The sequence below is a fragment of the Geotrypetes seraphini genome, chromosome 2 (assembly GCF_902459505.1).
Source record: "Geotrypetes seraphini chromosome 2, aGeoSer1.1, whole genome shotgun sequence".
In the NCBI taxonomy this organism is placed as follows: domain Eukaryota; kingdom Metazoa; phylum Chordata; class Amphibia; order Gymnophiona; family Dermophiidae; genus Geotrypetes; species Geotrypetes seraphini.
The window spans coordinates 440567031-440590199 of NC_047085.1; the positions used below are offsets into that span (position 1 = coordinate 440567031).

At 43.0% G+C, this 23169-nt stretch overlaps 1 protein-coding gene across 3 annotated transcripts in view; it reads right to left on the minus strand.

The window, feature by feature from the left end:
• The window catches only part of ARHGAP21 (Rho GTPase activating protein 21), a 341680-nt gene extending 319102 nt beyond the window's left edge, over positions 1-22578 (minus strand). Inside the window, exon 1 of one of the 3 annotated variants that reach the window (XM_033931381.1) lies at positions 22478-22578. Coding sequence is in view for 1 of the 3 variants with exons in the window: in XM_033931379.1 (XP_033787270.1) it covers positions 19670-19729 (60 nt within the window). In the remaining 2 variants the exon portion in view is untranslated. Of the gene's footprint in view, positions 1-19669; positions 19786-21900; positions 22135-22477 lie in introns of those variants that run through there. The other 2 variants (XM_033931383.1, XM_033931379.1) reach the window with 2 other exon arrangements.
• Positions 22579-23169: the final 591 nt, after the last annotated feature.

The window sequence follows — 23169 nt, forward strand, 5'->3', positions numbered from 1 at the left end:
CCATAAGGAGGCCATACTTCTGGTAGAATGTATCTTAACAGACACAGGAGACTATTTACAGCAAAGAATGTAGGCTGACAAAATGGCCTCAAGAATCCATCTGGAAAGGTGGCCTTAAAAGCAGGGGTGCTCCGCTTAGAAGAATGAATCAACACAAAAAGATGGTCAGAAAGGCAAAACTCATTTGTGACGTCTAAATAATGCAGAACAACTCTGCGAACATCCAACTGCCGCAAAAGGCTGTCCTGTTTCTCAGAACCAGGAGGCTGAAAACAGGAAAACGTGCATCCTGAACATCATGGAATGTTGACACCACCTTCGGAAGGAACGAAGGAACTATGCGGAGCGAGATTCCAATCTCCGAGATCCACAGGAAAGGCTCTCCAAAAAAAAAAAACAGACAGAGCCTGGAGTTCTGAAACACATTTCACTGAAGTAAAAGCGACCAGAAAAACTGCCTGTAGCGTGAGGTCCAAGAGAGAAGCGCCCATCAGAGACTCAAATGGAGCCTTGGGGAAGCCAGAGAAAACCAAGTTAAGGTCCCACGAAGGGAACGGCAGTTTAATTGGTGGACCAATGTGAAGAGCACCTTGCAGAAATCTGGCCACATTAGGGTGAAACAAGCGAAGGACTACGGTCTTAGTTTCTGAAACAAGAGCCCAGCTAATTGGACCCAAAGAGAAGCCACGGAGAAGCCCTTATCAAGGCCCATTGAGAGAAATGCCAGCACTACTGAAAATAGGAGCAAAATACAACTCCACACTGTCCTGATCGCACCAATGGTAGAGAGTCCTGTCTATGCTAAGGCGTGGAAGACTCTCCACCGTTGGTGTGACCAGAAGAGTAAAAAGGACTCCAGGAGAGTATCCCTTGTGCTCTAAAACTTTGCACTCAATAGCTATACTATAAGAGCATACCGACCGGACCCTGAGAGAAGAGGTCAGAAAAAACCCACAACCAAAGGCTTCAACCTACACACCAGAGCTGCGCACCACAGTCTGCAAGACCCATCTGGAACCACAAGAATGATCCTTCCCTGAAGGATGAAGGACCCAACCTATCATGGGCCAGGGAGGAAACACACACATTAGAACACCCTGTGGCTTCAGCTGTATCAGCACGTCTAGGTCCTCATTTCCAGGCTCAGGTCTTCAACCGAAGAATCGGACAGCTTTCAAGTGCTTTGTCACTGCTATTAGGTCAGAGTGAGACTGACCTCAGCACTGCACAATGGCTGGAAACAGCACCCACTCACCCAGATCCAAGGACTGTCTGCTGAGGAAGTCTGCTTGAACACCACATGCATTGTCGAAAGGCCCTAGAGAAGACACACCGCCCAGAGAAAGAGCTGGTGGCCTTCTTCAGCCAGAGAAGCACTCCTGTGTTCTCTCTGGCGAGTGACAAATGCCACCGCTGTCACATTTTCAAAGAAGACTCAGACTGCTGGACCTTCCAGAGATGTTCGTACTTTCACCTCTCCAACTACCTTGAAGACCATCACATACTACATCCATCACAATCTGGATTCAGATCCAACCATAGCACAGAAACTCTACTGGTATCACTATTGGACATTGCCCGACAACACCTCAGCAAAGGAAACAAGCTGCTTCTCATTCAACTCGATCTTTCTGCGGCATTCGACCTAGTTGACCATCACACACTACTCCAGATATTAGACGCAATAGGAATCTCAGGTAATGTTCACAAATGGTTCCAAAGCTTCCTCAAAACACGAACATACAAAGTCAAATCAAAAGAGCACATATCCGACCCATGGTCAAACCCATGTGGAGTACCACAAGGATCACCATTATCACCCATATTATTTAACCTCTTCATAGCATCCCTAGGCATAACCCTGGACGCCCTAAACACAGTATCATTCAGCTACGCAGATGATATAACTATCCTCCTCCCCTTTAATATTCAAGACCCCTTATCCACAAACCACCTGAAAATGATAATGGAAACGGTAGAAAAATGGATGTCAAGTCATAAACTAAAACTGAACTCGGAAAAAACTAAATTCCTACTACTGGAAAGGGAAAAAAACCCATCTCTCACAGAACTAGAAGTAAATACAATCAAGTACCCAATGCAAAGCACACTCAAAATCCTGGGAATCCTACTAGACAGAAATTGCACAATGCAGTCTCAAATCCACAAAATCATCCAAAGAGCATTCTTTACAATACGTAACCTAAGAAAAATAAGAAAATTCTTCAACAAAGATCAATACAAGATATTAGTACAATCCCTAGTACTGAGTATTGTAGATTACTGTAACAGCCTATACCTATCATGCCCAAATTACATGATAAAACAATTACAGACAGTTCAGAACACAGCCCTCAGAATCATCTACTCACTAGGTAAATATGACCACATCACCAAAGCATACTTAGACTCACACTGGCTACCAATAAAAGCAAGATCCCAGTTCAAATTCTACTGTCTACTATACAAAGTAATACATGGAACAGCACCCAGCTACCTAAACAACAGACTACACCGTAACCTCTCTCACAGATTAAGGAGAACCCAGAGCCTATTCACTCACCCCCCTCTCAAAGGAACACGACGAAAGAAACTATATGACAGCCTTTTAGCGACACAGGCAGCAAAGATCGATACTACCAGCACCAATCTACTGACCAAATCAATAGACATTAAAGCATTCCGAAAAGAAATCAAAACTCATCTCTTCAAAAAACACTTCCCATCATCATAACCTCACAAAAGTATTAGAAAATGCTCTCATAACTACCCAAACACCACCACCAGCAACACCCGAATCCGGACAGTATTATCTCTACTCGTCTAAACAACAGAATCCGGACAATATTATCTCTATTCGTCTAAACAACCTATCACTATCTACTATCTACTACCAATTTATCCTGGAAAAGTCCAGAACAACAATTGTAACTTAACGCATTCTTGATTATATGTACTGCAATGCTACTGGAAATGTCCAGTCTTCTAACTTGTAATCCGCTTAGAACCGCAAGGCACAAGCGGAATAAAAATCACTAATGTAATGTAATGTAAAGCGAATGGCCTGCCGCTCCAAGCGGATGATTGACCATTACCTTAGTGAGGGCGCCCTATGTCTCTGAATGGGATGATGGTTGCCATGGCATCTGTCACCACAACCACCGAAGATGCAATTCAAAGCAGCATGCCCCCTAGAGAGGGATTGCAGAAGAAGCCACCAATTCATGCTGGCCCAGGCCTCCAGAGTCCAAGAAAGAGCTGCTTGCAACGCTGCCATCTGCGGAGCCCAGCATGAGAGCAGCACATGCTCAAAGGACGCATAAGCACCCTTGCCCAAGGGACCACATCCATAGAAGCTGCTATGGACCCTAGGACCTGAAAAGAGTCTCAAGGAGATGTAGCTGCTTTGTCCAGAAGGTAAGAATCTAAGAGCACATTTTCTGTCTGCGTATCTCTGGAAGATAAACTCGGCCAGCTGCCATGTCGATCAAGATCCCTAGATATTCCAGGGACTGCATTGGGGTCAAAGTGCAACCCAGGCCTTCCAGGACCTTGGCTACCTGATCCACCGTGCATTGACCCTCAGCCAACGAGGGGGCTCTGAACAGCCAAAAGTCCATGAATGGGTGCACCTGCAGTCCCATCTTCCTCCAGTGATCTGGCACGACCACTATCACCTTGAAGGTACAAGGCGCTGTAGGCAGGTCAAAAGGCAGAACTAAAAATTTCCCAGAACATGAAACAAGAGGAAATGCTGGTGCTCCTGATAAATGAAAAAATGGAGGTAAGCCTCAGAGAGCCAGAGAGGCAAGGAACTCTCCCAGGGCCACTGCCACTATGATAGACCACACTGTCATCATGCAAAATCGTGGAACTTTGAACAATGCATTTGTGCGTAAGATCCAGGATTGGACTCCGATCTGAGTCCACCTGTGGCACAATAAAGAACATGGAGTAACAGCACTGTTTCCATGACCTTAATAGCCAACCATCTCTCTACAATGGTTCACACTTTGACTGCCTTGTCTGGACACCCCACAGGAGAATCCACAAACCAGTCTCTCAAAGGCTGGGGATATTCTAGGTTGTAGCCAGACCAAATAATGTCCAGAATCCACTGATTGGAGAAGATGAGAGTCTGCCTCTGAGATGAGAGTCTGCCTCCAATATATAGCAAGACCTCCCTCGGCCTGGCAGCAGAGCACTTTTAGTTTTTCTGGCTTTTTTTTTTTTTTTTTGGGGGGGGGGGTTTGAGCAGAGGGAGCCGAATGGGAGGCGGAAGCCTGGCTATGCCAGGAGCCTGAGAATCTCTGTCTGTAGCCCAGGGAAAATCTCTGAGATATGGAGCTTGAATATGGATGAGAATGTGTGGAACCACGAAAATTAGAGCGCCCTGAAGCTCCAAAGATTCTGCATCTGCTGTTAGGCAGAGTCAGAGGGCGACGGACCACTAGAGAATAGATGAGATTTTCCAAGCCCTTCCCAAATAGCCTTAGAGGTAGAACCACCAGCCCACTGTCTAAGCCAAAGCATTCTCCAAGCAGATTATTGAATACGCCCACAACCTAACCATGACCTGCATAAGGTAATTCAGGGCATCAGCAAAATAATCTACTCAAGCCAAAAGAAGCTTAGAAGGGGGCTCTATAGCCTCACTCACCAGAATGCATAACCGGGACAGACAAGCGAGTGTGTCAAAGGACACTGGCCAAAGCCGCTGCCTCAAATAGGCACCTGAGGACCACATCCCTCCGGCAGTTCGGCATGTCCTTAAGCACCACCCCACCCTCACTAGGAACAGAAGTGTGGTTAGTCACCTGCACCACCAAAGAGTCTACTTCAGGCTGACCAAGAAGCTGCTGGCACTCCTACGCATAAGATACCAACAAGATATGGCTCTGGTAACCCGAGAACACCTTCTGGAGAGACCCATTTCTCCGAGATCAGAATGCTGAGGAAAAGCAGTAGACTGTGACCACACATCACATAGCCACGAAGAGAAAGTGGATGGAGCTAGCTGAGTGACTTAAGTTCAACTCCTGCAAAGCCACAGATTTAAATAAACCGTGGGATTGTCCCCAGGTTCTGAAGCCTCCAAGGGATCTAAAGGTCTTGCATACAGCCCCGGATCCCCAGTCATGGGAAACACAGCACTAGAAAACAAGGGGTCTGCATGGTCAATATCATCATCAGTATCCCCCAGGCCAGTCAGCCAGCCAGCAGCTGACTGTGAACAGGCTGTGCCCAAAGAAGGAACACCAGGCAAAGAAAAGTCTGTGCTGGAGCGGGAATGCGCAAGACAAGAACAGCTGCTCTGAAACATTCCACAGAGATTTCATGAAATCAGGGAAATTCTCCAGACCTTAGGGCACAGGTGTCAAAGTCGGTCCTCGAGGGCCAGAATCCAGTCGGGTTTTCAGGATTTCCCCAATGAATCTGCATGAGATCTATTTGCATGCACTGCTTTCAATGCATATTCATTGGGGAAATCCAGAAAACCCGACTGGATTCCGGCCCTCGAGGAGGGACTTTGACACCCCTGCCTTAGGGCATAGAGTCAGTCACCCTTTGATGACTGCATCTTGTTTCTTAGGCTACGGAAGGTCTGTGTCCTGTCGTATGAAACCTTCAGCCTTGCCAAGCCCTGAACAGAGACCCATCTTGTACCCTGCTATGTCAGGGGAGAGGCTAAGCTTTGCACTGTGGCCCCTCACAGCTGCACCACAAAGCACGTGGTGAAAGGACATTCCAGAGGCGCTATATTTGCGCAATCCAGACGAGAATTCACAATAGGAGAGCCTAAGGACTCCATCCCAACAAGTTTTAAGGCAAAAATTGTAGTTATGGAAGTGCAGGGAGCTTTTGAAAAAAGATCCAAGATGGCCACCGCTAAGAAATTCACACACAAATCGCAATATTTTTCACACTTACCAAAGTCAAAAAATAGCAATTTTAGGATTTTTCAGGGGGGGGAAACACAGGAGAACATGCAGAAACCTTCAAGACCCCATTTTTCAGACCTCCCCAGATTCACCTCGCAGGTTGCGACTAGTACTGCCCAATTCAGAGGAAAAAATTTTTTGATTTGATTCAGCCTATTGAATCAATTTTTAGATTCGATTCACTTTTTCTGCCCACTTGGGCGTTTTTTGGAGTAGTTTTTTTTTTTAAACATCCTAGCGGGTTTATTTTGTACTTTTTCCACCCACCCACCCACCCCTTTGCCCTCTCTACCCCTATACCAGTGCTGTGGTGTAAAGAAAATAAAAAATACTTTTTCTCTCTATTAGGTCCTAGCTCACGCTCGCTGTCTGTCTAACACCAGCTCTAGCAGAATACACATTTCAAATCTGACATATTATAATCACAAAATAGAAAATAAAATTATTTTTTTCTACCTTCACTGTCATATCCAACTTTTGTTTCTTTCCCACTGTCAACCTCTCTCTCTCTCCTGCCTTGTGCCCTGGGTCAAACCTTTCTATTCCCCTCCATGCAGCATCTCTCCTTTCCCTCCATTATCATGCAACATTTCTTTCTCTCTCCCTGTCCAACATTTCTCTTCTCTCTCTTCTCCATGTATATCTCCCTCCCCTCCACCATATGAAGGATTTCTCCCTCTCACCCCTTTCTATCTCTTTGTTTCATATCTCCCTTCCTCTCCTCCACTTCAACAATTTCTCTCTCCCTGTGCAACATTTCTTTCTCTCTCCCTTTGTCCAACATTTCTCTCTCTCTCTCTTCTCCATGTATATCTCCCTCCCCTCCACCATATGAAGGATTTCTCCCTCTCACCCCTTTCTATCTCTTTGTTTCATATCTCCCTTCCTCTCCTCCACTTCAACAATTATTCTCTCCTTTCTCTCCCCATGTGCAGCATCTTTCCTCCTTTCCCACCCTGAGCAGTGGCACACTACCGATCCTCTCACCGCAGCAGTGCTTTGAACAGGCTGCTTCGTGACCTGCCCTGCTAGGGCTTCCCTCTGCCGCATCATAGATGACATTATCAGTGACATGGCAGGGGGAAGGCTGCTAAACAGCCCGTTTAGAGCACTGCCGCCGTTGCTGTTTTAGGAGGCCTCAGAGGTATGTCAGGACTCACCAGAGTAGGGAGTTGCTGAATCTGCGAGTCTGATTTTCTCAGACAACAAATCAATTTGAATCGATTCACAGATGTGAATCGGTCATTCAAACAGCACTACTCCCGACTCCTGAAATTGGTGATAATCACTGGAAAGCTCAAGTTCATAGCATTAGTTTGGACTGGTCTAGCAGGATAAGGAACAATCTTTGCTGAATTAACAGAAAATAAATTTGCTAAATAAATGGATAAAATACATACAAAAATTCAACTAGGTCCATGCAGCATGTCGATCACGGACTAGTGAGTGGGGTGCACATCAAGGCACCAGAATGCATGTGCACCCTGCTGTGAGAGATTTGATGTGTTGGAAGAGCAGCTATCTGGGCCCTGTGACTCTGGACTGCACATAGAACAGCAACCTGGCTGAATGCAGGTGGAATGTGGAGGATGAGTGCATTGGGTTCAGCCTGGGGAGGGTAAAAGGAACTCATGCTACTCCTCTATTGAATTTCAGCAGGAATCAACTAATGAGTAAGTGACATTACTGTACTTGTACTAAACATTTTGAGCAAAATAAATGAATCCATGAAAATAACTGTTTACAGTTTCCCAATCAAGACAATTTCCCCCACATCTCATCCAACTTCACAACTGCACTAAAGTAAGGCAAACACAATCTAAGTAAGTGGATAAAAGTATCTACTTTCACATACATAAAAACGCATCTGCAAATAAATAGGTTTTCAAAACTTTTTTAAATTGTTGTCGTGAGGTGCAGAATTGAACATGCCCCAGAATTTCAAAATTTCAGCACATGACAAGTTAGGGATCTCAGATCCTTAGGTCATGGCTCATATACAGTATTGCCTAAGGCAGAAATTGAGAGAAGACTTTGAAAAATAACCCTTCTTTTTACAAAGCCACACTAATAGCTGCCGAGCGGCAACAACCCAAAAGCCCTTTAAATCCCTATAGGCTTCAATGCAGTTACCAAAGCAGTCCACACTAAACTGCTTCGTAAAAGAGGCCCTAAATTTCCTAGTTACTTTGAAATAACCTTTAAAAAAATATGAGTATCAAATATAAAATTTGTCACTTATAGATTACCTGTTCGATCCTCATACATAACAGAATTTTCTGAGCATTTTTATACAGCTTTAAAACTATTTACCACCAGACCTTGGAAAATATATAAAGAAAGTGACCAATTCATATCTGGTATATCTTTCCGAAGCACTAGTGTTATATATCTAACAACTTTCCTACATCACTAAAGAAGATCGATGAGGTGGGTTGAGTCCATAGCAAGACCCATCCTCAGTATCTGCATACAATACATATTAACAAACAATTGTGACAGCCCTTAAACAAATACAAAATGGAAGCATCCTTTTGTCAAGTACAGACTTAACATTTCCCCCCATTAAGACAAATACAGAACAGCAAATCAGAAAGCAGTGACTGACAGCACAATACTAAACCTGAACTTCACTAAAACCAAAAAAAAGATTCTCTCCACAACAATTACTGAAAAATATTTTGAAATCCCATGGGCACGGAGAGACTAAAGTTTTATCCCCCTGCCTTGCCTTTTTTAATGTCAATCTTCTGCAGAAATGAAGTGGTTTGACACCTGTTTAACGTGAGGACAATTTGGTACCTGTACAACCGGTTTCTCTAAGTTGCTCCAAAATAATCCTAGTTTCTGGGGATAATAATCATCCATGCCAGCAGGAGAAAAACAAACCAAGAAAACAATACATCCTGACCTTGGCCAAGAGATCCTCCTTCCCAGAGCAAGTATTCCCTGACCCTGCAAAACATACTGTACAAGTCTTTATACTTGAGGGTTATGATTGTAGAGGATGACCCGGGGACAAAGTTTGTCCCAATCCCTGCCCCCATCCCCATAGGGGTCATCTCCTTCCCCACCCATCCCCGTGGACTCTGTCCTCATCTACACAATTCTCAAATACTTATGATTTTATATTTAAATCTTATTATTAAAGTATAAAAAAGGGGCAATATTCTGTACAACTGTTTGCAAATCACAAATAGAGTCTTCCATTTCAATCTGGTTTTACAGTAGTGTAACTTTCCCAAAGATTCAGTTGCCTGTGTTTTTACATCACCCCTGCAGGCTCTGGCCCAGTCCACAGTTCATGGGCTCTGTCTGTGCTGTGGTTATATGTGGGTACCCATCCTTCTAGATCAGTGGTCTCAAATTCGCGGCCTGGGGGGCACATGCGCCAGGTACTATTTTGAGGCCCTCGGTATGTTTTATCATAATCACAGAAGTAAAATAAAACAGTTTCTTGATTATATGTCTCTTTAGCTATAAATTACAATATTATTATTATGACTTAGTCAAAAGGAAAGATTTATAAACTATAAAGAGTTTTACCTCATGCAAAATTGTCATTCCTTTAATAAGACATTAACTAATTTTTTCTGAGGCCTTCCAAGTACCTAAAAATCCAAAATGTGGCCCTGCAAAGGGTTTGAGTTTGAGACCACTGCTCTAGATGGTAGCACACATGTTAGAAGATAATTCAACATTTCAATCATTACATAAAAACTCTTATAAACTGAGGTCACTTTGGATTCTAACAAGCTGAAGAAGATCTACCAAATATCATCCATGTGAGGCCACAACACCGGTTAGCAATGACATCCATCCTCACCAACCCACCTTCAGACTTCATTGGGAATATACCTCAGGATTGTGAGCATTTCCAAATACATTCTGTCTATTGAAAAATGCTTTGTCCTTCAAGCATGTGACTCAATTCCCATCTATTTTCCCCTTTCTGTCCTGAGCCTTGGTAGAGAAGCAGCAGGAAAAAAGAAAAAAAAAAAAAAAACCCATAAAAATGAAGACAAAGGGAGACAGCCCCAGAGGTCTCTGGGGGCTGCCATTTGTCTGGGCCTTGCATTAAGGAACAGAAGTCTTTTTGCTACAGGGATGACCCTCCCACAAATAAAAATGGAGTCTCCAAAATAAACTTATTCATATTTCTGCCTGACGCTTAGGCATGACAGTAACTAAAAACAAAAAGTGCTGACTTCCTATATTAATCACCTCTAAGCCAAGCACACCCTTTACTTACACCAGACACATACCACACCCCCTTCTCCCAGGCAAAGACTTTAAAATAGAACATTAACCTCTCCCCAACTCAATCATCTATAAGCAAATAATGATTTTAAAAGGAACCTGTTTGTTTCATACCAATTTTATTGATATGTCTGTGACCCTAATTACCAGTCTACAAAATCCTGAGTGGAGTACAATGGGTACAATTGGTTTGAATTTTCACTCCGTCAAAAATTACAAAGACTAGGGGACACTCAATGAAGTTACAGGGAAATACTTTTAAAACCAACAGGGGGAAAATGTTTTTTCACTCAGAAAATAGTTAAGCTCTGGAATGCATTGCCAGAGGATGTGGTAAGAACGGATAGCGTAGCTGGTTTTAAGAAAGTTGTGGACAAGTTCCTGGAGGAAAAGTCCATAGTCTGTTATTGAGAAAGACATGGAGGAAGCCACTCCTTGCCCTGTATCGGTAGCATGGAATATTGCTACACCTTGGGTTTTGGCCAGGTTACTAGTGACCTGGATTGGCTACTGGGCTTGATGGACCATTGGTCTGATCCAGTAAGGCTATTCTTATGTTCTTAATTACAAGTGGTATATCAAATATAATAAATATAATACAGTATTGAAACAGATTCAAAGCAAAAACTGGACAGGTACAGTATGTGCTAAGCATCATTCAAAAAAGGACTGGGGAAAGGGGGACCAATTCAAGAAAAGTATGCTGCATGCAGAACAGGACATAAGGAATTGATATTTGGCATGTACATATGGTGTCATAGACATTTTACATCTTACAACAAGTGTATCAGACAATATCATTTAAACTTATACAATATCACTTGATTAACTCTCATATACAACTTAAGTTATAATATTTAAACCCCCTTCATCCCCACAATTTCAAATGTGATTACATATATCTCATAACATATTACTTTTCTGTTTGCCTAAACATTTAATAACAGATCCGAAATCACTCCCCCCCCCTCACTTTACAATTGTACCAATATGGGAAAAATGATATTCATTCATCACAAAATTCTATTAATGGACCCCAAACCTCCTGAAATTTGTTAAAATTTCCTTTTTGTGTGGTTAAAGTTCTTTCCATTTTAAATATATGACACAGAGAGTTCCACCAGAAACTGTAATTAAGTCTGCTCCAATTTTTCCAATTAAATGTAATTTGTTGAATGGCTACTCCTGTCATAATAAGTAATAACTTATTATTTGAAGAAATTTGACTTTTTTTCCTCATTGACGTTCCAAATAATATATGATAAAGCCACAGGATTTTCTAGTAAACAGTTTATTTGGCCCCATATCGATTTCCAAAAAGCCAAAATGAATGGACAATAGAATAATAAATGATCTAGAGTCCCCACCTCGAGATGACAATGCCAACATCTATTAGACTTAGAGCTATCTAATTTTTGTAAACAAACAGGGGTCCAGAATGCTCTTTGTAACAGAAAAAAACAAGTTTGTCTCATAGATGCTGACATTGTACATCTCATCCTCCAAGACCAAATTTGTGGCCATTCAGATGCAGTAATTTGATGCTTTATCTCAATGCTCCAAATGTCTCTCAGACCAGTTTTTGTTTTTTTATTCATAAATCCAGATATCAATTTATACCATTGTGCAGCCTGGTGTCCCAGGAAGTCTACCTGAAAGCATAAGAATTCCAAACTATATTGATTATTAAGATTTTTCCATTCAGGGAACCCCGCCTGAATAGCCTGCTTCAGTTGCAACCATCTATAACAGGGGTGTCCAACCTGCGGCCCCGTGAAGTATTTTGTGCGGCCCCAGTCGAGGGTGATACAGTGTTTTCCTCTTCTGCCCCTGGGTGTTTACAGTCTTGCCGGCTCCCTCTTCTGTCTTGCTGCAGCCTTTGCATGTTTGTGCAGCTCCAGAAAATTTTTTTCAGCCAATGCGGCCCAGGGAAGCCAAAAGGTTGGACACCCCTGATCTATAACTTTGTAATTTGTCAAGACCGAATTTATGTTGCAACCAGGGCTGTGGAGTCGGAGTTGGAGGAAATTTCGGGTACCTGGAGTCGGAGTCAGAAGTACAAAAAACTGAGGAGTCGGAGTCGGAACATTTATCTACCGACTCCATTTTTGAACTTGGCATACCAATCACGAGCGATTCTTTCAGCTATAGCACCCACTATATACACAGCACAAATGTTGCGAGCAGCTTCTGCGGCCATAGAACCTTGATTAAAAGCAAAAAGAAGGTGATGTCGAAAATGCTCATTTCTCTCAACTTGACATTCCATTTTAACGATCTGAAAATTAACCAGTGCTGTGGAGTTGGAGTTGAGGAGTCGGAGGAAATTTCAGGTACCTGGAGTCGGAGTCTGAAGTACAAAAAACTGAGGAGTCAGAGTCGGAGTCGGAACATTTATCTACCGAATCCACAGCCCTGGTTGCAACTGTGGAAAATCAAGCAGTTTACCATTAGATGTAACATCATCTAGAATCCGTATACCGGCCATCATCCAATGCTTCCAGATGACTTTAACTCCGCCAATTTGAATCTTGGAGTTGAGCCATATAGTTTGATTTGTTGATTTATGGAAAATAAAAATAAAAAAAATTTTAAGTGATAAGATGAAACAATATAAAAAATATACTTTAAAAATTTCAATCAGCTTCAAGGGAGGTAGACAAAAAAACTGTGAAGGGAAGGCACAAAAGGAAAACACAGGACAGGAGTTAGCAGGAAGAAGAAAAGTTGGTTAGAAACTATGAGATGGAGCTGCAGGTGATAAATTGGCAGAGAAAGGTAGTATGAAGAAGCGCAATGTGAGAGAACAAGAAGAATTGGGTAGTGGGATAGTCAAAAGATGGATTAGGTAGAGCGAGGAGTATGTGTTACTAGATAAAACAGTGAAGCATACTGCCTTATTTGGATCCCCATTTCCTTCTGTCACCTAAGTGGCAAAGAAACTACTCCTAGTACGTTTCTCAAATATTTTGTAAAGCTACTACTACTAATCATTTCTACAGCACTACTAGACATAAGCAGTGCTGTACATTAAACAGTCCCTGCTCAGTAGAGCTTACAATCTAATTAAAGGACAAACACAAAAACTAGGGCTAGGGAATTTCTCAGAGAGGGAATTAAAACAGGCATGGGTGCTTTACAAGTTTAAGTGGGAGTTAGGAGTTAAAAGCAAGCAAATCTCAAAAAAGTGGGTTTTTAGCCTAGATTTAAATGCTACCAGAGATGGAACATAAGAATTGCCATCTCCGGATCAGACTCTGGGGCCATCAAGTCCGGTGATCCGCACATGCGGAGGCACCGCCAGGTCTACCCTGGCATAGTTTTAGTCCCCATATCACTATATGTTCTCAAGGGAGATGTGCATCTAATTTACCCTTACCCGTATCACTTTATGCCACTCTTAAGGAGATGTGCATCTAGTTACCCTTAAATCCTAGAATGGTGGATTCTGCAATTACTTTCTCTGGGAGAGCATTCCAGGTGTCCACCACTCGCTGCGTGAAACAGAACTTCCTGATATTCGTCCTGGACCTGGACCCCCTCAGCTTCAGTCTATGTCCTCTTGTCCGTGTCACATTGGACATTGTAAATAACTGACCACACCCGATACTTCCCTCCCTCCCACAAACTGGTGCTCTGGATATCTCCTGGCTCCTCTCCCTGCCAAGTTTGGGCACACCTTTGTCCACCCTCCTTCATTCATTCAGTTATGCCAAACTATTCTTTCACCTTCACTCGTTCATCTGAGCGCTTGACTACACTTCTCCCTCCGTATTCACTGTGATAGGGGATTAACAGACCTGCAAATACAGAAAAGCCACAAATAACTTTTTCATATGGTATTCGCAGTTTTCTATTAAAAACCATCATGAATATGGTGAAACAGCAAATGAACATGGCAGGAGACCTGGCCTATTCCTGAAGGAGAGGCAAAAGTGAAGAAAGTGCTGGGAATCGGCGATTTCTCTATGCAAGCTGATGTAATTGGGGAGGGGAGGAGCCAGCAAGCTAAAAACTGTGAATAATCGAAACTGCGATTGCTGAAACCGCAAATACAGAGGGAGAAGTGTACTTTGTCACTAAGAAACTTTGTTGGTATCCAGCCTGGTTTTAACATCGATTGCCAGACCAGGGCACAAACCGCTCTCAAAGTGATTCCATACCTTGCTGAGTTACAGCAAAATATAACCAGGAAAATTAAATTAAAATGAAATTAAATATTTGAACAAAAGAGCATCTTCTCAACCTCAATATTCATCCAGATACTTATCTCCCAAAAGATGAAAACAGTTCCCTTATAAGCATCTACTCATAAATACTTTTACCCAGAGAGACATCAGATCTATCATCAATAAGTCGCAGTTAAATTCCTAACAGCCCTTTCTGTAATTTTTCACAATACCAGACCACCAACATGAGCATCAAGAGCATTTACCTCGCCACCTCCACAGTAGAAACCTCTACCGTGGCTTCATAAAAGGAGCCCTTAAAAATGAATCTCTTACCTAGAATGAAATGCAATGTGCCTACAAAATAGTCTAATGGTCTCCAACTTGTTTCATGTAAGGGCTGCAATATGAATATGAGAAAGCTTTGAGGGCCATCAAAAGATATGAAGCTTACATCTATTATTAATTTTGTAAACCAACTTGACCTGATTGTTGACTGGGTATTAAAAATTAAAAAATTAATACTAATATTGAGTCTACAACACTTTTAAGGATATATTTTTTAAAACCCACTTTATTTTGGATTATATCCAGATGCAAATTCCATAAATTAAACACCTGAGTAACACACTTAAGAGACTGTTTGCAATTACTATATCACGTGGGCAAGATTGAAATTAACGCATTTCAGCCAAGAGAGCCATACTGGAGGACTTTGGAGGGATGCGCTTTAGAGACCACTGGTATAGTCATATAGGAGAGGAGGTGGGAGGAGTAGCAACTGCCTTTTAGATGTGCCACCAGAACACATTTCTAATCTTTTTCATTTGTTGTTTCCACTTGTTTGTCTACCATGTCTATTCCTGAAAATTATACCAAAATTAAGCCAAAAAGAAACCTACTAAAAAAAAGAAGCCACATCTCAATATAGTCTATATAAGTTCATGGGTATGAAAAGTTCTAGAAGCTTCAAAAGCCATTTTTCCAATAGTTATCAAAATTTGTGCAGAGGAATCAACCCCATTGTGCAGCTCCTCGTTGAGGTTAACTAAAACACTGACAAATTGCTATTTTTTTAAAAAATATAAACACATTTTTTTTCTTAAAATTTTAGAAAGTTAATATATAAGCCCGACTTGTCTGGTGGCTCTTTTGTAGGCTGATGCTCAGAACTCTAGCACTACAGCGCCCAGGAAATATACAAAACAGTGCAGAAAAATAGCTCTCTAATGCTCAACACTAAACCCCCCCCCTTTTTACAAAAACATGAAAGCAGTTTCTCGTGCTGGCTGGCGCACTGAATTCTCTGCGCTGCTCCCGATGCTCATAGAGTTCCTATGAGCGTCAGGAGCAGAGTATTCAGCGTGCCCACCTGCGCTAAAAACCACTTTAACGGTTTTATAAAAGGGGGTGTAACTGAAGCAACTACGCGCACTGCGAGACCAAAAGTTAAGGGGAGGGACATATCTGGCGCATGCACACAAGCGTTTTGCAATAAGTGCAACTCTTGTACGTATGCCCAGGCAAACCCAAAGTGAAGAATATATTGGCACCATTCCTCTGTGCTTCTAAATATAAGCCTTTCAAAACATTTTTTCACTGGAAGGCTTATATTTAAGTGCCGAGATCAGGCACTAAGGTGTGCTTTCATTTTCAGCTTTGCTCAGACTCGCACACATGTTTCTCACTCCCAGGACTTGTAGGCTTGCAGAGGCTTCTTTCTGCTTCCAAATTCTATCAGAACTGGCAGATTTTAAGGAGCAAATCATGGGAAATCCTCTCTTCAAACACCCAATGCCAGCTCCGAGCTGGCGTTAGGTTTCTAGTGGTAAGGGCAGCTTTGTTTTGTGTGCTTTTCTCTGAAAAATGGGGAAGGAAAAGAAAATGATCTCATTAACATACATTTGACTACATTTAAATATTATCTGCACTAATTTTTGGCATGCAGGGTGTTTCCTGCACTAGAGCTCTCAATGTTCTGCACAGGTTAACGCCAACGCCAGCACCAGACCAGTCCTAATCAGCTCTAGGGCCAGCAAAACGTTTTGAGCATCAGCCCATAGATATGCTTCTAGACACACTTTTAGGCTTTTATGTTGTAGGTTTTTTTTGGCTTTTTAAAAAAAATAGTATCAACTAGTATAAATATTTCAAATGAATACAGGTAGGGAAAGATTTTTAAAACTGAGATGCAAGTAGAACATTTAAATGTTTCTCCCCATCTCTCACTAATATTGAAAAGATGTGAAAATTATTCATTGGATGCTCAAAATGATCACTATATTACTCTCATTGTTTCCAACAAAAAAAAATAAAGAGACTCTGTTAAGGTTCCCAACAATAGAAAAAATTAGCCTCCTGAACTAACAATAGAAAGCACCATCAAACTGCAAACCACGAAAATGAAACTGTTCCTCTAACTTTGACAATGCTCCAAATATACCAGCAGCAATGATACTTCACATCTTTTAATCTCCTATATCTCCAGGGCCCAGATGCTCTAAAATCGCTGTTAAAAATCCTACGGATTGCTGTGGTGCCAGTAAATTCTCAAATTTGAAAAACGACGATCGATGTTCAAACAACTTCGCATGCAAATGAGGTTCGCAGAGGCGTGCAGAAATCCCATCCAATCAGCCGTTGTAGAAAGTGACTGCAGAATAATCCACAGATAAAAGGCATGAATGTGCACATAAGCATCAATCATAAGCATTCCTTATAGAAGTACATCATGGGTACACATCACAAGTGGAAGGAAAGAGGGGCAAAACGTGAAAAAAAAATTTTTACACACCACTTCGGCAGGAGAAGTGCTGCTCCCATGCAATCGGCAGGCCCTTCCAAATATGATAAACTTCTACCTCGCATGAAATGGGCAACCTAAGATTTGATGCCGTGGCTCAAATGCATCTTTAACACACATGCCTAAGCCGTATTATTAACACTACCAGTACCCTGGACCAGCCAGTAAATTTGGAGCATTAAAGTTGGTACTTCATTTTGTGTATCAACAGACAATGTCAGAACTTTGATTAGAGCACTAGTTTTAATATTAATGACCTTGTTGTACTACATTTATATAGCAGAGCCAGAGGCTGCTAGGAAGAATGGAAAAGACTTCGGTGAGCCATTATGCACATGGGTAGATAAAATACTTTGATGCTAAACAAGTAAGATCTGGTTTAGCACAGTGAGTTTAGAGCATCTGGGCCTAGGCTATAGGTATTTGGACTAAAAAAAAATAAAAAAGAGACTATTATAATGCTTCAGCTCAGTACCAAATAACCAAAGATTCTTTGGTATAAGAAGTTATAGAAGAATTTAATAACTATGCAGAAACATAAGATTTACTTCTGACAGGCAGGAAGCATATAAAAATGTCAATTTGCTTTGAGGACTTACTGAGATTTGCTCCTGAAGAGAGAACAAGGGAAGCCTGTTCAAGTCTAACTAAACCTTCTCCAATCTTGGACAAATCACTCAGGATTGGATGCCTTCTGGGGATATGGAAATACTGTACCTAAATGTAACTCACTCTAAGCTAAATCTAAAATAAATTTTCTCCATCTATAGCAGGGCCTAACATGATCAATACAATAACATGCTAGTTGCAGTACTTCTTTATATAAAAGTTTGTCCACTGTGGCCTACAAAGCTATCTAGACCAGTGGTTCCCAACCCTGTCCTGTAGGACCACCAGCCAGTCAGGTTTTCAGGATAGCCCTAGGTAATGAATATTCATGGAGGAGATTTGCATGCCTTTCACCTCTATTATATGCAAATCTCTCTCATGCATATTCATTAGGGTTATCCCAAAAACCTGACTGGCTAGTGGTCCTCCAAGAGAGGATTGGGAAACACTGATCTAGACACCAAAATAAAATAGCAAAATAAACACCTCCCTGATGCTACTATATAAGTCACTTTTATAATATTAGGGAGCAAATCAGAGTGGTCAAAACTGCAGGGCAGAACTAGATCCAGGCTCCCTCCCATCCAGGCAATACAAATACCCAAGTGCATTTCGAGACCCTGAATGTGATAACATCAGCATAAGGAACAGAATTTACCTGAAATGTCTACTCCTGCTCTCAGATGACATTTTGCATAATGAGAATGAGCATGCTGAGGGCTGTAGGGTCATTAATGCTATTATTTCAGCATAGCACAGGGGTTCTCAATTCAGCCCTTAGGACACAGCCAGTCAGATTTTCAGGATATCAACAAATGAATATACATAAGAGAGTACATGTACATTCACTGTGAAAATCCCAAAAACTAGACTGGCTAGTTGGGTTGAGAACCCTGGTATAGCACCTTTAAAAAAGTGCATTTTTTAAATGAAGGTATAGCATCTTTATAAAGAACATGTTAGAAACAGAGTGGGGAAAATAAAACCTTAGGAATGCTTTAGTGTCTGGTCACTAGATGTGGGACCAAACCCAAATATGTTAAGTACATTATTGTGCTCATCTCCTAAATTTCAAGGTAAGTTTCTTTGGATGTTTGTTTTTTGGGGGAAAAAAAAGTTACTCTAACCCTGTTGGTGGCACAAAGTAATAGCAGAGAACATTTAACAGGGCATTCTGCATTCTTTACAGAAGGAGCACGTTACAAAAAAAGACGAATCCTGGATTCGTTTCTACGTGGCGTGTGTTTATGAAAGCATGCACATCACAGGACCAAATCTGTCAGCAAATTAACTCCGGGCGGTTAACACTTAAAGGCGTGCAGAAAGAGAGCCAAGTGAGAGCACGGGCCTACCCACCCCTCGGAGCAAGCGCGACCGAAACTATTCAAAATATTCCAAAACAATGTGTTTTGTTAGTTGGTTTCTTGTTATTTTTAGCCATGTAATGACCGTGGTTGCACGGGTCTGCCTCGAGCGAGAATGAACAGGTCCCGCTGCCACGACCCACGAACTAAGGCTAGAAATCCCGCAGCGCAAACCAGAACAAACCCCGCACATTCCCAACGCCTGTAGCTTTACGAAGCCATGTATTTACATCGGGAAGAGATAGAGAGAACTTTTTTTTCTCGACTATCAGTCTGACAAATCGTATTCACCAAATACATCGACTACTCAGATCATCCGCCAAAAAAAAAAAAAGTGCAACTTCCCGCCCCTGGTCGGTTTCCAGCCACTTAATCTGGGCCATTGCATCCTATCCGAGGAACAACTTCCTGCCTCCCCCCCCCCCCCCCCCCCGTGTTCTCGCTTAAAATACCTCCCCCCAGCAAGAAAATGTAAACACAAGTCACCGTTATCAAAGAAAACTAAAGCACTCCTTTACTTACCTCGCTCGCCCGCTTCCACCCACCATCTCCCTCAGGTGGACCTGGCCAACGGGTCGCCATTATTTCATTTCAAACGACAAAAAAAAAAAAAGGAGGAGCAACTCCTCTGGGAGCCCACGTTGGAAACAAAAATAAAGGTGGGAGAGAAGCTGCATCGCCCCTCTCCCCCCCCCCCCCCAAGAGGTGCAGACTCCGGGATCGAGGACACACACACACAAAAAGCGCCCCCCCCCCTCCTCCCCCTGATCGATCTAAGCGGGGCTGTTAACAGTTTTCCACCTTCATCTTGGCCGAGGATCAGAGGCTGGAAATAAGAGACGGATCCGAAAGCAAAGCATGCATGTAACGTGTGCCACCCCCCTCCCTTTACTGCCGGCAAAATACACACCACAAACCCTCTTTTTAAATAAAAGCTCCTCCAGTACACACTTGGCTTTTCTAGATTGACATTTTCATCCTTTTTTTTTTTTTTTTGTGGATTACGATTATTTACACAGAAAGAGTAATTGAGGGGGGAGGGGGGATTTTTCATTTCAACAAGGCTATAATTTGAAGCCGATTTCTCTAAGAAGCTAAAGATACTTAAGGATGTTTTCGTCTGGCTTTTAGACTATGCCATTTGTTAATTAAAGCCCCACTTCAAAGTTTGAGTCTCCATATGCATTATGATATAAATATGCCCCTCTTTCACACCAAAAACAATGTTGTGCGCCCCTCCCCTTGTTTTCTGATGCATTTTATTTGGAGCAAATTAAAGAAAATCAACGGAACGACCGCCTCTTGCGCTTCAGAGACTGAAGATCCCGGGAGAACAGGCGGAGGAGAGGGAGGAGTTTGCTACCGCAGCCGCTCCCTAAATTAATGAGAGCAAACAACTTTCACTATCCCCCACTCCCATGGGAGGCATATAAATACAGTACAAGAATCAATGTGTCCGCCTGGTTCTATTTAGATCCGCACATACATAGAAATAAAGATTAACAAATAAATAAAAATGAACAATAAGGTGATATTTTTCTGCTGGCATAATTTAACATTTGCTTTCAGGAGCTAAACCCAGGCGTGGTACCGTGGATAGCAACGAATGGGTTGTGTCCCCCCTTCCTTATACGTGGGGGCAAACTGGTGAAGTACTAGGCCGCAGGCTCTCTACCCCTCTTCTCAAGTGTAGGAAAGAAAGCCCTTGGCTGTGAATGGAGCTGATCTCCCTCCTCCCTCCCCTAGTCTCTTCTCTTTCTCTAGACTAGAGCCTTTGTATTAGTCGGTCACTGACACAAACGCAAGAGATGCAGCTTCAGCCCCTCCTAAGTATCTCCTAGTCCAGTGCGTCCCACCCCAGCGCTAGCTCCAGCATCCAACCAGCCCAGACCCTTATGTTTCATACCAACCAGCAGCAGCCCAAGTCAAGCCTGCAATAAGACCCTCTCTCACCAAAACTTAAATCTTGTACTCGTCATCGTCAAGCCCAGGAATTCTGCTGCACTAGACACCTAAATCTTAATACCACCCTTGATATCCAAATCCAACCCTCAGTGAATGAGATACATAAGACCCTTTCTCCTAAATATCCTACCCACGAATGCTAGCGTTTTTGTCCTCCCAAATTTTGTTACCCATTCATCCCAAGTAGTTAAATCCTACACACACCCTTGTATCGTCTCTATGACTACCTCTTATTGTATGTTCCGTTTCCACCAACCCTTGCATCATCAGCATCACCTCCTCACCCTCCACCTCCATCTTCAGATACCCTCCAGGATCCTACCACTTGTTCTTTCGGTTCTAGGCCAAATAACTATTCTTTATCCGTCTAATGAACCACTTCATTCCACCTCCCTTGCACCGTCTGTACTCGAAAATCAAATCTCATGTACAGAAGAACTTCTACCACTCCAAGCCTGAGAGCAAATCCTAGAGCCGTCTACAGTGCACCAACCCTCAAACCTGGAGTGAAACACAGAAAGCCACCACTCGCCCGCAAATCTCAGAGCTGGTTACAAGGTGCCATTCCCCTCAATCCCAAAGTCAGACACAAGATGCCACTCCCCAACCCCAAATCCCTGACCACACTGCAGAATGCAATCTCCCTTCAATTGTAAAGTCAAGCACAAAAAGCCCACCCCCACATCCCAGAGTCTTGACAGGCGCAGAAAGCCAGATATTTCCCCCCTCCCTCCCCCCTCAAATTCCAAAGCTGAGCACTGGGAGACACCTTATATATCTCTACTTACAATTCTCAAGTCTCCACCACTGGAAGAAGTAGGGCGCAGATCCGATCTCAAATCCAGCTCCACCGCCTCGTGATCTCCGCCGGCTGCTGGGCTTCCCTCCTTCTCGTTCGTTTTGCCTATAACGAAGGGAGACACACAGAGGCACAGCGCACTCCTGTTGCTCCCCCCTCCGCGTGACTCCTCTCCTGCCACACACTTCCTTCGAGCGGTGTGATCACACCGGCCTCCGGGAGGCTACAGCTCGCTCCATGATCTCCGAAAGCAGCATGTCCAGCAACCCACTAAAGCGTCCAACTCCCTTCGAGCGAAAGAAAGGAAGATAATCGCCGCCTGTCGCCGAGTACTCGAAAAAGAGGGGGGGGGAGGAGGAGAGTGAAAAAAACAAACTCCTTTTCTACTAATATCCCAGTTGACGTTCAAAATTGCCACCAACGTTACCCCCAGCCACTGAGAAAAACACAGAACAAGCCTAACATTTACCCCGAGGAGAACCGAGCAAGCACCGGAACAGATCGGGAAACGGGGAGGGGGGTGGAACTCTTCCCGGGTAGGGAATACACCAGCCGGCCAAACCTACCAATGGGGAGCTGGAACTCCAAGACCGTGGCGAGATTCCCTCCAATCAGCGGTCGAGGCATTCTGCCAATTCCATTCACTCACTTTTTCTTTTTTTTGTTGTTTTATCTCCGGCCCGCGGGTGCAGCAGACACCGGGGAGAAGGGGCGGAGTCTGCTGTTGGCGTCCGTCCTGTGACGTCACGTCTCCCTTTTCAGAGACCTGGGAGAGCCGTTCTTTCCTCTTCCCTGTTTTGTCAAAGCGCGGTACGGCGGGAAGCTGTTGGCTCTGGGGTCGGGGTCAGGTTCAGGCTCCTCCCGTAGATTTAAAAAAAAAAAAAAACAAAGAGTCGCCTCTTCTCAAAGTCCCCATGGAGTTCGATCGCGGTTAGTTGTTCATTAGTGTATAATGATGCGACCCTCGGTCCGGAAGAAACTCCTGGGGCCCCTTGGTGAAGCAGCATTGTTTAACAGCAGCATTTTGCTGCTGCTTGTATTTAGTGTTCAACAGAGGATTGAACTGTGTAAGCTTTTTCTTTGCAGAGAGATGCGAGCGTTTAATCGTTCGGATCAGAGGTTCTGTGTTATCTCTGCTCCAGGACTCCCTTGTTACCAAGTTCATGAAGACTTCTGGCCAGTCCAGCTTCGAACTGATATCTCATTCCCATTTCAATGTGCTATTTGCAGTCCCTGACTATTTATTGAAATCACTGCG